The sequence below is a fragment of the Cicer arietinum genome, chromosome 1, assembly GCF_000331145.2.
Source record: "Cicer arietinum cultivar CDC Frontier isolate Library 1 chromosome 1, Cicar.CDCFrontier_v2.0, whole genome shotgun sequence".
Lineage (NCBI taxonomy): Eukaryota > Viridiplantae > Streptophyta > Magnoliopsida > Fabales > Fabaceae > Cicer > Cicer arietinum.
In genome coordinates, this window is record NC_021160.2 from 9,223,291 (window position 1) to 9,235,855 (window position 12,565).

General features: G+C 29.2%; 2 protein-coding genes across 2 annotated transcripts; both read right to left on the minus strand.

Annotated features, from left to right (window-relative positions):
- Nucleotides 1–2,327: 2,327 nt before the first annotated feature.
- LOC101494724 (uncharacterized) lies at nt 2,328–3,730 on the minus strand. Its single transcript, XM_004487812.3, has 4 exons — nt 3,593–3,730; nt 3,445–3,496; nt 3,284–3,351; nt 2,328–3,093 (listed from the first exon to the last, which is right to left on the minus strand). The coding sequence occupies exons 1-4, from the start codon at nt 3,728–3,730 to the stop codon at nt 2,539–2,541; spliced, it is 813 nt and encodes a 270-aa protein (XP_004487869.1). The 3' UTR covers nt 2,328–2,538.
- Nucleotides 3,731–10,715: 6,985 nt separating this feature from the next.
- On the minus strand, nt 10,716–11,969 carry LOC101495049 (uncharacterized). The gene has a single exon (XM_004487813.1). The coding sequence runs from the start codon at nt 11,967–11,969 to the stop codon at nt 10,716–10,718; it is 1,254 nt and encodes a 417-aa protein (XP_004487870.1).
- Between the last annotated feature and the right edge of the window lie 596 nt (nt 11,970–12,565).

A 12,565-nucleotide genomic window follows, 5' to 3' on the forward strand; every position in this document is an offset into this window, starting at 1 on the left:
AATAGTTAAACAAAACTGCTATTTCAAAGTCAAAATTGGGAATGAAGCACATATTGCATTAGAAGGCATTGGAACAATTGGAATTACAAGTCACTTAGGTTTGAAACTAATTTCAAATGTTTTGTATGCTTTTCGAATTTATCTAAATCTTTTTAAGTGTTGCTCAGTCATTGGATAAAGGCTACAAAGTGCTATTTTAAATCAAAAGTTGTGTGATTAAAGATCAATAAAAAAAGTTATCACAAACAATTTAGATGAAAGACAAAAGCTTTGTTTTAGATTTGATAAAGAATTATCATATTATTGATGAATAAGAGAAAAATGAATGATTTATTTCAAACTAAACCTTGAAGATGCATGTGTTTTGAATAAATTTTAAGTTAAAGTAGAGAATGAAGATGTATGTGAAGAATCACTTGGCTTCCATAAAAAATGTGATGTTTTTACCATAAAGCTCACAAGGTACAAAAAAGTTGAAGTTGATAAGAATTACAATAAAAAACAAAGCACTCACTCTTTTCCACCATATCCTTATTGCAAGAAAACTAATCATCCATAAAAAAACATATTGGCTTGAATTCCAAACAAAATGTTACAAGTGCGATCAATTAAAACTCTGGAGAAAATATGCAAATTTCTCCACCAACAAGAAAATGTTAACATTATTAAGGATCAACATGAAGAGAAAGAGGTACAACTAGTGGCAATATCATGTTTTAACACCAACAAACCCTCTTAAGCTTCGCTTATTGATAATGGTTGCACAAACTATACGACTTATGATCAAGATTTTTTCAAAGAGTTCAACAAAATTGTTGTTTCCAAAGTTTGAATTGGAAAAGAAGCACATGTTTATTTTAAGGCATTGGAAATATTGTAAATAAAAGCCACTCAAATATGAAACTAATTTCAAATATTTTATATGTATCCATAATTGATAAAAGTGTTGCTCAATTTTTGAAGAAAGACTATAAAATATTATTTTAACATAAAAATTGTGAGATTAAAGATCCAAACAATAAATAAGTGATTGAAGTTCGAATAAAAGACAACTTTTGTTTTAGATATTATGAAGAATGTGAATATTACTAATAAAGAAGAGAAAAAGAAATGATTAAAATTCAAAAAAATCATAAAAAAACCACTTGTTTCTTAGGAGTATCTTAGGGATTTTATTAACTTCACGTTAAATTTTCAATTACAAGGACTTTGATGTACCTTTCTCAACTAGAGAAAGTAGAGTGTTATAACTAATTTCTTTTTTTCAATGACACCACAAAAATCTTCCTCTATAAATAGAGTAATCTTGACCAAGTTGAAGGCTTTGGAATGTTACCCACACTATATTCCATTTTCATTAAAACGAAAGATTCTCTCTTTTCAAATACTCAGCTCTTTCTATGATGAATTTATTCTAGATTTTTTTTCTTCATGTTTTCCTTTTTTAGTAAATCTTGCTATCAGTTCTAGAAGTATTGGGGTTGAAAATCACCTTTCTTTGCACAACTCATAAATTTGCATTAATTGATTAAACCCTTTTGGTTTTAACTCTGTGCTTTTCAGGAGAAGGGCACAAAATTATTTCAATTAGGATTCCTATGCAGGTTCTCTAGAAAAACTCGTTCTTAACTAAAATTCATTATCCTCTTGAATACAATTGCATAGGTTATATTAATTGTCTATATTTTTTGTCTAGATTGGGAGCTTCCTACTGACACATTCACTCAATAAAGAATTGAAGTTGTTGTAGCTCAATTATCATTTTAATTACTCTCTGTTCAGGTTAAAATAAAAGAAAGAAGATTATAAATGAAATGGAAGATATAGTAGACAATTTGAATCTGATTTGACCTTATGAGCTTGTATTGCAGTCTTGCTTCTATGATTGTCAACCCTAACAAAATTGGATTAAAAGGTGGGTGAGGTTTCGTACCATTGGTATATCAAGTGTGAGTAAATAATTCAAACGAAAATAACATTATATAAGTAAGAGGACCCATAAACCTATTGTCTTAAAGTTTTGAGTTAAGATGTGTGTCAAACTCACTTGTGTAATTATTCTTGTTCCAATGTGATGATCCTTGGACCCCTCATGACGCAACACATAATTATAAACTCATTTTTCAGGTTATATCTAATGTGAGATCTTAATACACACACTCATACCCATGAATAGGCATCTAGAACGTGACACGAGTAGTTCGATATCGAGTGATTCACAAATCTTGGATAAACTCTAATATCATATTTAAGTTTGGATTAATATTAATTTACTAACTCAATCTTTACAATGTTAGTTTGCAAGTTGAGAGATATCGCCACTTATAAACTCATTTTCTGACCATATCTCCAACTTTAAGAATTTTGCTTAGTGACAATACATAAACTTAATTTAAGATAAACTTTATGTTCTGTAAGCATATGCATAGCTCATGAGAGTAATGACAACTATCATAGCATAATGCAAGTAATCCTTACAAGTAGCAAGAATATGTCAATCAAATTGCATCATCAATTGAATCTAAAAAAATGTTTAACCTAACACTTTGATGGAACACAAGCAAATTTTCTTGTGTCTACACTACTTGACTTGACCTCAAAAACAGGAGATGCATACTTAGCTCCTCCCTTGTTACCATTCTGCACTATTTTTTCTGTCTGCAAATACCAACACGTCTTAGAATTCTTGTAAACATTGTCCCTAGAATGAGGGTAACTTTGGTATTTGTAATTTGATGGATTGAAAACAGGAATTTCTCTCTCAACTCTATGTTGACACCTTCCTCCATGTAAATGATTCTTTGATGGATTGTAAATTGGAGATTCCTTCTTTGACACTGAATTTTTCCTCAAACAATTCTCAATCACCTTAGCTTCTTCCTTCAATTTTTCTCTCATATCCTTAATGTTTCTTCTAACTTTACTAGATATTGATTTGCTTATAATGTTCCATGCCTTGAAACTTGAACCATTTGAATTGGTAGTGACAATGTTTGATGTATATGAAATTCTGTTGCATTCAATGCAGAAGCTTTTGTTTCTTTCTAAATTAAAAGCTTTTCTTTTTACAGCATCAGATAGACATGTATATGCCTAAAGAATAAATGAAAGAAAAAATGAAGAGTTTAGTTGTGATTTTGATCCAATATAGGTAAACTTTTAAACATGTTTTCATAGATTGGAAAAATATTAAAAGAATCTATTAACTATACTGTGAATCTAAAATATGTTTTTTGAAACATAGTGAAAGTATTACATGGCTAAACAATAATCAAAAACTAACCTCAGAGACAAGCTTGAATGCAATTTCAGCTTTGGGGTGTTTATTCTTATCTGGATGAAGTTGCAAGGCTACAACAAAAAATTAATAGCACCTGTTATAATTCCAAAAAAAATAGACAAATTGCATATACAAATACAAGCATAAAATGATTAAAAACATACCAAGTTTATGATATTTTTTACGAATGGTACTTTCCCCTGCATTTTCTTCCACCTAAGAGATCCCAATATGTAAAGATTCATATAAATCATAGAGTAAAAGAACCAAGAATTAAAAAGGAAAATAAGGGAAATGAATTAAAAAACTTACTCCAAGAATGCAATACCAATCAATGAAAGGTGCATTAGAAAAAAGTGTATGAACACAATGAACTGAACGGGTGGAAATGGAGCATATATCTAATACCAACTGGGTTTTGTAATCTGATTCTTGTCCCATTCTCCTCATTTCATGTGTAAACATTGAAAAGGGGTTACTATTATAAAATGTATATTATAACTATATACTATAAGGCTGTTTTTGATAATGACGATTTCATAGTAACGGAAGTGGAGCGGTTTTATTTTATTTTAGATTTTTTAAAAAATAATAAACACTCCGTCCAGGAGGATTAATGATCCACTTCTATAAAAATTTATTTTAAATAAATTATTATTTCAATTTTCCATACAATAATTGATACTGTTTTTTTGAATTATACCTTAACTTAATTAATATTCTCTTTGACCTTATTTATAAACAAAAGTTAATTATAGAAAGTTGATATATTTAGTTTAAAAATATTAATTTTTATTAACCGATTTTCTTTTATGTACAAATAGAATCCAAAGAAGTACTACTTATATCACTTTTAAGTCAATATTTTCTATTTTACATTATAAAAATAGTAAATAGTCTACACAAATAAATTTATGGAATTGACGAAGAGAGTATTTGGAAGTAGATATTTTGAAGTGGTTTAGTTGGTGGGAAGAAGAAACAAGCAGAGAGAGATGGAATGGAGGTGTTAATGTTAACTTCTCCATATGGCACCATTTGAGAAGGACAGGCCCCATTTGGCCGTAATGTTTTTCTTTTTCATGATTAATAATCTTTTGGGGGGATTTTGTCACACAAAATAAAATAAAATGGAGTTTAATTTTTCTTTTTCTTTTTCTTCTTTCTTTAATTGGGATTAAGTTTATTGTTGTTACTCTCTTTTGGCCTACTCACTTCTGAGTTGTGACACCCATAATATTCAGTTATTTGGTTAAGAAGAGATAAAACTCTAATTAAATAATTTAAACAAACAGTAAAATTGGTAGAAAAAAAAGTTACACTAAAATATGATATCTCATATATACGAGTATTGATTTTTTTTTTAAATCAATTATTTAATTGAATAAACATAATAAAATTGTAAACAAAGTAGATCAAATAAATGGTAAATTTATAAGAATAAAGCAATATAAAGTTTTAGTATCTTCCTTTATATAGATGTATAAGAGACGGGTTTCTATCCAATTATAAAGAAATAACTTCGTGTGGGAGATGATGAGGCTCGTGTTATTTGACTTTTAAAAAAAAAAATGGATTCGTATTAGTCACAATGTAAATGATTTTCAGAATTTAAAACTTGTTCAGAAAGTTAAATTTGATACAATGGTCACACTGAAGAGTCTCAACCGTCTTCTGTAGAATCCACTAACATAAACTACTCACTGATGAGCTTTAAAAATGTAATTTACGACGTCTTTGTATTCCATTCACCTCATTCAGATAGTATAAAATAACATAGGGTCATCACTATCTATATATGAGTATTGTTAGTTATTGAAGTGGTGCAATGTCAAAGAAAAACATGACATATTAAAATGTTATTTGCAAAATCATTTTATTGCCGTAATTTATAACATAAAAAAAAAAAAAAAAACATGCAAAACGAAGTTTAGTTATATAATATCCGTGCAACGTGTTAGAAAATTTGTTTAACTTAATGAACTTTTTATATCTTTTTCTTTTTATCTTAAATTAAGTTTATGTCCCCCAATTTTAAATTTTTCCTTTTTTTTTAATATGTTTTTAGCTTAAAAATAATAATAAATGGAATATTCACATAAAATAATATATATATATATATATATATATATATATATATATATATATATATATATGAAAATGCTTATCAGCAAGAAACACAACTGTATAGATTTGTTTCAAGAATTAGAATCTCATCATTAACAATTTGTCATAATTGAGTCTGATTTCATATCCATTTATATGAATTTATAAATTTTATATGAAATAATTTATTCTTTTAGGATATATTTAGATGGAGGATTATGGAGAGGAGAGGACTTACTTTTCTTTTTAAATCAAGAACACTGTAAAAAGTTTTTTTATTTTATAAATAAAATAAATATAATTAAAGTATAAGATCATTTATCATGTTTTTTCAATTTTTTTAAATAAAAAATATAAATTTAACTCTTCAAAATTCTCATTAAGCAAAATTTTCCAAAATTCAATTCTCAAATATTTTCATCTCATATCTTAAGATTCTTAACACTTGGAGTGATTGGTACTAGTGTAATCAATGATACTTTGGATTCTGTGCTATACTTTTTCCTCTACATCATCTATCATTTTTTCCAATCTAGAGTTGCAATTGTATTATACCATAACTGATTACAGATATTGTATTTGGTTTAATAATTTTATATTTTAAAAAAAAAATTCTCTAACATAAAATTGAATTTGATTAACTACGTGAACGTGTATCTCTTTATTTATTATCTCTTAACTTTATTATAATCTCATTTTAATTTACTCACATATTTGATCTCGTAGAGGTTGAACATTTTGACGTACATTATTTACATTAATAAAATTACGAATGTTTTTTAGAAGTCGATCTAGATCAATCATTAGTTTGAGATCAAACAGTTTAGACTATATATTTACTAATCAATTTTAAATAATCTCAAATATTTCATGTTTATTTAATTTATTATTTTTCAAATATATATATATTAGTTTGTCATCTATAATATTTTTCATTGTATCACTATTTGCTTTAATTTTTTTTAAAGTTTACACAAACAGACTAGTTTGTTTTTACAAAATTATTGTTTCATAAAAAAAAGAAATAAACAAGTTTAATCATTTACACTATTTTTGTCAGTGAAAAAGTGTATATGTCAATATTAAATCTCTCGCACGAGAACTTTGATCGGTTAAAAAAATGTAAGTGTGTGACATGGAAATGAATCAAATGTCGATTATTCATTCATCATTTACATGTACAAATACTCAAAGTATGGATGTTAGACTTAGAGGCTAGAGGCTAGAGAATTGGGATTCTTATTAAAAATATTTTTCTATCATATTATTTTTGAATTAAAAAACGCCTTCATGTTAATAGTATTTTTCTTTTTTATATTGTATGCTTCTACCCCCTGATTATCATTCTTTGAAGGTTTTTGGTTCTACTTGTTTTGTTCTTCGCCCTCAAGTAGAGTGCAGTAAGTTGTCTTCTCGTTCAGCGTTGTGTGTTTTTCTTGGTTATGGGGATGGTCAAAAAGGTTATCGTTGTTATGATCCTCATGTAGGAAAACTTTATGTATCTCGTAATGTTGTTTTTCTTGAGCACATCCATTTTTACTCTATTTCCTCTGATTCTCAGATTACTAAGAGTTATGAACTAACCCATATTGATCTGTTTGGTCCTAAAGATTATGCTTCTGGTGATTGTAATGTTGAGAATTGCGGGAAAATACTAATACTCCACATGATGGCATCCCTCTTGCCTCCCCGGTTGTTCAACCACCTCCTGCGATTGTTGATCCTCCTAGTTACCCCTCTCGTCAATGTAAGTCTACTCAGTTACCTGATTTTGTCTATTCCACTTACTCAACTTCATTTGTTTCTTTCTTAACCTCTATTCACAGTTTGTCTGAGCCCTCTTCCTATAAAGAGGTTGTTCTTGATCCTCTATGGCAGCAGGCTATGGCAGAAGAACTTTCTGCATTGCACAAAACCAATATTTGGGAATTAGTACCTCTTCCTCCTGGAAAACGTGCTATTGGGTCTCGTTGGGTATACAAGATCAAAACTAAGTCTGATGGGTTAGTTGAGCGCTATAAAGCACGTCTTGTTGCTAAGGGTTTCTCTCAACAATATGGTATGCATTATGAAGAAACTTTTGCTCCTGTAGCCAAGATGGCCATTATTCGTACTCTTATTGCAGTTGCATCTATTCGTCAATGGCATATTTCTCAAATGGATGTCAAAAATGCTTTTCTAAATGGTGAGCTTCATGAAGAAGTCTATGTGGTCCCTCCGCAAGGAGTTTCTCATAATCAAGGGGAAGTATGTAAGTTAAAAAAGGCTCTATATGGTCTTAAACAGGCTCCTCGAGCTTGGTTTGAGAAATTCTTTACTGTGATCACTTCTCTTGGTTTTTGCTCTAGTGAACATGATTCTGCATTGTTTATAAGGTCCACCACTTATGGTCGCATTATACTTTCTCTATATGTTGATGATATGATTATTACAGGTGATGATGTTAGTGGAATCAATGAGTTGAAATTGCAGTTAGCCAAACAGTTTGAGATGAAGGACTTGGGAACTCTTCGCTATTTCTTGAGGATTGAAGTTGCCTACTCTCCTAGAGGCTACCTTCTTTCTCAATCCAAGTACATTGCCAACATTCTTGACCAGGCTCGTCTTTCTGATACTAGAGCAGCAAATACTCCTCTTGAGTTGAATGTGAAATATGCTCCTTCGGGTGGTGTTCATTTACCATATTCCACTTTGTATCGTACTTTGGTTGGCAGCTTAGTGTATCTTACGATTACCATACCTGACATTGCTTATGTTGTTCATGTTGTTAGTTAGTTTGTTGTCTCTCCCACTACAGTACATTGGGCAGTAGTTATTCGGATTCTTCGTTATCTTCGAGGAACTCAATTTCAAAGTCTTCTCTTTCCATTGTCATCCTCATTAGAGTTACGAGCTTATTCTGATGTTGATTGGGCTGGTGACATCACAGATCGTAAATCCACCACAGGATTCTGTATCTTTCTTGGAGACTCTCTTATTTCTTGGAAGAGTAAGAAACAAGACATTGTCTCTCGCTCTTCTACAGAAGCTGAGTATCGTGCTATGGCATCCACTACCGCTAAAATAATTTAGTTGCGTTGGCTTTTGTCTGATATGGGTATCTCTCTTTCTGAGCCAACTCCGATGCACTGCGATAACAAGAGTGCTATTCAAATTGCTCACAATTCGGTCTTTCATGAACACACCAAACACATTGAGATTGATTGTCAATTTACTCGTCATCATCTTCAGCATGGAACTATTACTCTACCGTTTATTTCTTCTTCTTTACAGATTGCTGATTTGTTTACAAAGATGCATTCCATTAAACGTTTCCGTTTTTTAGTTGACAAACTATCGATGCTCCATGTTAATGCATCGTGAGTTTGAAGGGAGATGTTAGATAATATTATTATATATTAGTAGTAAGGGTATTTTAGACAATTCTATTCTTTTATATATATACTCATTGTAACCTTATTAACTTTAGTTTTTGTTCAATATATGTTATGAAACCCTAGAGTGGTTGTTTCTCTTCTTCCTCTTTCTTCCTATTTTCATTGTTAACAGAACCAGCCATCGCCTAATATGATGGAATTCAAAATCCACTGAAAACATTTTTGCCAAGATTTGTATTTGTTGCGATTCCAATGCCTATGCAACTCGTTTTATCCAATTCAATAATATGATAGATTGATTTAATGCAACATAAAAAATTGTCACACACAAAAAATGCAACATGAGAAATCCTCGTAGCCTAATTTTTTATGATAAAACGAGAGATAAATAAATTAGAGTTGAACACTAATGAATATTGATAATTTCTGTGATACATGCTCAAATAAAAACTATTTGTTACACTTGTTAGTATATTTTTAATGACTAACAAATGCATCAAACTCAAATATCATAACTACTTGATAAAGTAATACATTAAATTATTAAATTTTGCTACATTAATATAGCTATTAAAAAATTTAAAATATATTTTGAAAATTCCTCAAACAAAACACTTCATTCTTAAAAAAAACATCTTCCACAATAAGTCGAGTATTCATGTTTATAAGTTTAGATGATTCTTCCTTAAGTCAAAATTAATGTTTTTGAATTTTAATTTTTTTAATTTCACTAATTTAATATACCTTTGACGTACTATAATAATGATATGACCATGTATTCTACTATACGATGATGTTCGTTTCGTGTCACGTTTAAAAAAAGTAAAACCAAAAACACCTTAAAATGTTTATAAGATTTTATATATTTTTGCTAGTTTAAATTTATATTTTTGGCGCGACAATACATCTATCTGCGAATTCATTTTCTTATTTTGATTTTCGCGGGCCAATCAACTTTATCTATTGTGCATTAGGGCGTAATGGTATTTTCAACCCATTTCCTTAATTTGAACCAATGTTGTTCCATTTTAAGCTAATTGATGTCAGAGAGGATGATCTCTTTTGTTATTTTTGTGGGTTGGCCGATAAAAAATAAAAAAAAAGTAAAAAATAATGTTTGGTATGATGACCTTGTACGAAAAGATATTAAAAATTAAAAAATTACTAGAAAAAATGTTAACTGTGTAAATATTCTTTTGCGAATAAAAATACGAAAATCATTATCATTAATAACAATGCCACACAATCACAAATCTTGATTATCATACTTAATACTTAATTAATGGTCGAAATAATTTAAAATTAATTAATTATTTATATAATTTAAACTGTCTAAAAATATCTTATCGTAAATTTCGATGTCTTGTCTTAGTCGCCTAAGTATATGATATATAGCTGTTTCAATTTTAGATGTGGCTCATATTTAAGCCCATTAAGAAAGATTATAAAAAAAAAATCAAGTGCCAACAATATCCTAATTATTTTAGGTTTTTATATTAAAAACTTTTATTTTGAACATATGACATTTAAAAAATTCATACAAATTAAAAAAATTTATTTTTATGTGGATGAACTTTTAATAATGTTTAAAACATACTTGCAAAAAAACACGTTTCTCTTCGACAAATACTAAAACAACTTGTAAAATAATTTTGTAGGAAATAAATTATGTAATTTTTTTCTATGATCTAAAAACGAAATTTTAAAATTTTATATAAACTAAAAATTTATTTCATAAAATTAAATTAACTAAATTTTAAGTCAAAAATTGAATAATTAATTCATTAAGGCCGCATAATATCATCTTCACACAATCTAAAAATTCTAAATGACAAAATGAACAACTGAATTAACTTACGAAATTCAGAAAATAGTAGAATAAGTACCTAGAATAAGACAATGAAAAAACCAAAAAGGTTAGAATTTTTAAATACACAAGTTATTCTTACACATTAGTCACAATTTAACGATGGCTTAATGCTACTCCCCTCTTTGTAATCTTGAACATTCATCTTGTCCTGATATATCTTTAACATATAAGATGTATCATTCTCCTTAAAACACATCACAAACTTCTTCAAAAACATTTCCTCAGTAATCAAAAAAGGGGTAATCAAACTAGCATTCTTGTCTATCAAACCTTTAGCTAACATATATTGAACAACAAAACCTCTTGGAATAACCCTTTTTTCCAAACTAAGTCCAAAAATATTTGTCCCTTTAACAAGTTCCATAGCATCCATACCCAACTCATTCACCCAAAATTCCATCACATTATTAATTTTATCACATGATGCCAACATACAATTTGGCTGTCTCCTAAATGCTTCAACAACATTTTCATCCGACCAACCCCATTTCTTAAAAACATTAACTTTATCATCCCAATGTGATTTTCTCACAGTTAGTTTAGCAAGCAATGCTATACTAAAAGCTGATTTCAAAGGGTTGAAACCCAATTCCTTTAATTCTTCAATTTCCCTTAGCAAATTATTTGATGAAAATACACTAGGCCATTTATGAAGCAATGTGACAATGGTTGAATCAGAAACACCAAAATCAACCAACAATTTAACATTAGTTCTCATCCTAGTACAACAAAATGAAAGTGGGTTACGAATTATGCAATTCAATGTCTCTTTATCAGATTGCAAGTAACCAATTAACAATTCATAGGTTGGAACTATGTGATTGTCTAGGCTTCGACGAAGAAACGTTGGTGTCTTTGTCACTATGTAAATAATTTCGGTATTAGAAGCGCCTTTGGAGAGTAAAAATTGAAACTTTGGGAGAACTCTTTTGTTGGGGTTGCAAGAATGTAACCATGGTTCTTTTGCCATGATGTTTCGTAAGTTGGTATTTGAGAAACCCCATTTTTTGAATAAGTCGATGACTAAATCGGGCTTATTGGGGGTGTTGAAACGGGCTTCTATGGAAGTTTTTAGAGCGGAATGGGATGAGAAGTTAAGGTTTTTTATGAGGTAGGATTGTGCAAAGGAACATGGATTTGAAGATGGAACATTTGTTGTTACATTTTTAGAGTAATGTATGTTAATTGGTGTGTGATGTTTGAGCCTAACAAAAGATGCTCTTGATATTAAGGTAAATGGTGTTGTAGTGTTGAGAGTAACCAAGTGGTTTTTTGTGGGAAAAGGAAGAGGATTGGAATCAGAAAATGATGATTGAATGTAGGAGATAGCTTCCATTTAATTGTTGAAGGTTGATTTGAAGAAAAATGTTTGAAGTTTGAGGAATAGAGGGAGGGAACTACAAACGGTTTTGATTTGGTATTCAATTCCTAACCACTACTACTAGCCACGTGGGTGAAATGAAGATGTTGTAAATATAAATCTCATTTTTAAGCATGATAAATAAATAAGTTCTACTCTTTAAAAGAGAATAAAATTAATGATGAATTCTCTTAAGTGTTGTCATTTGTTAGGATAGTTTTTATTGAATCGCTCGATTTTTGCTTTTAGTAGAAGATTGAGTTTTTAAGAAAAATGTCCTGTTTTGTCACACACAAAAAAAATGTTCTATACAAATTATATAACATTTAAGTGTGGTATTTAAGAATTTTGTTTTATTTTTCTGTCAAAAAATATTTTTTATTTATTTTAATTTCTTCGTTTATAATTTAAGTAAGGTATTTCGGTAAACTTCCTTTATTACATTCTAGTCTAATTGGGTAATCTTGCTATTTTTTATTATCTCATTAAACTTGGAATTAACGATTAACATATTAATAGTATTATATTCATTGTACGTGTCTTTTTCTATATTATTTTTTCCAACCACGTTT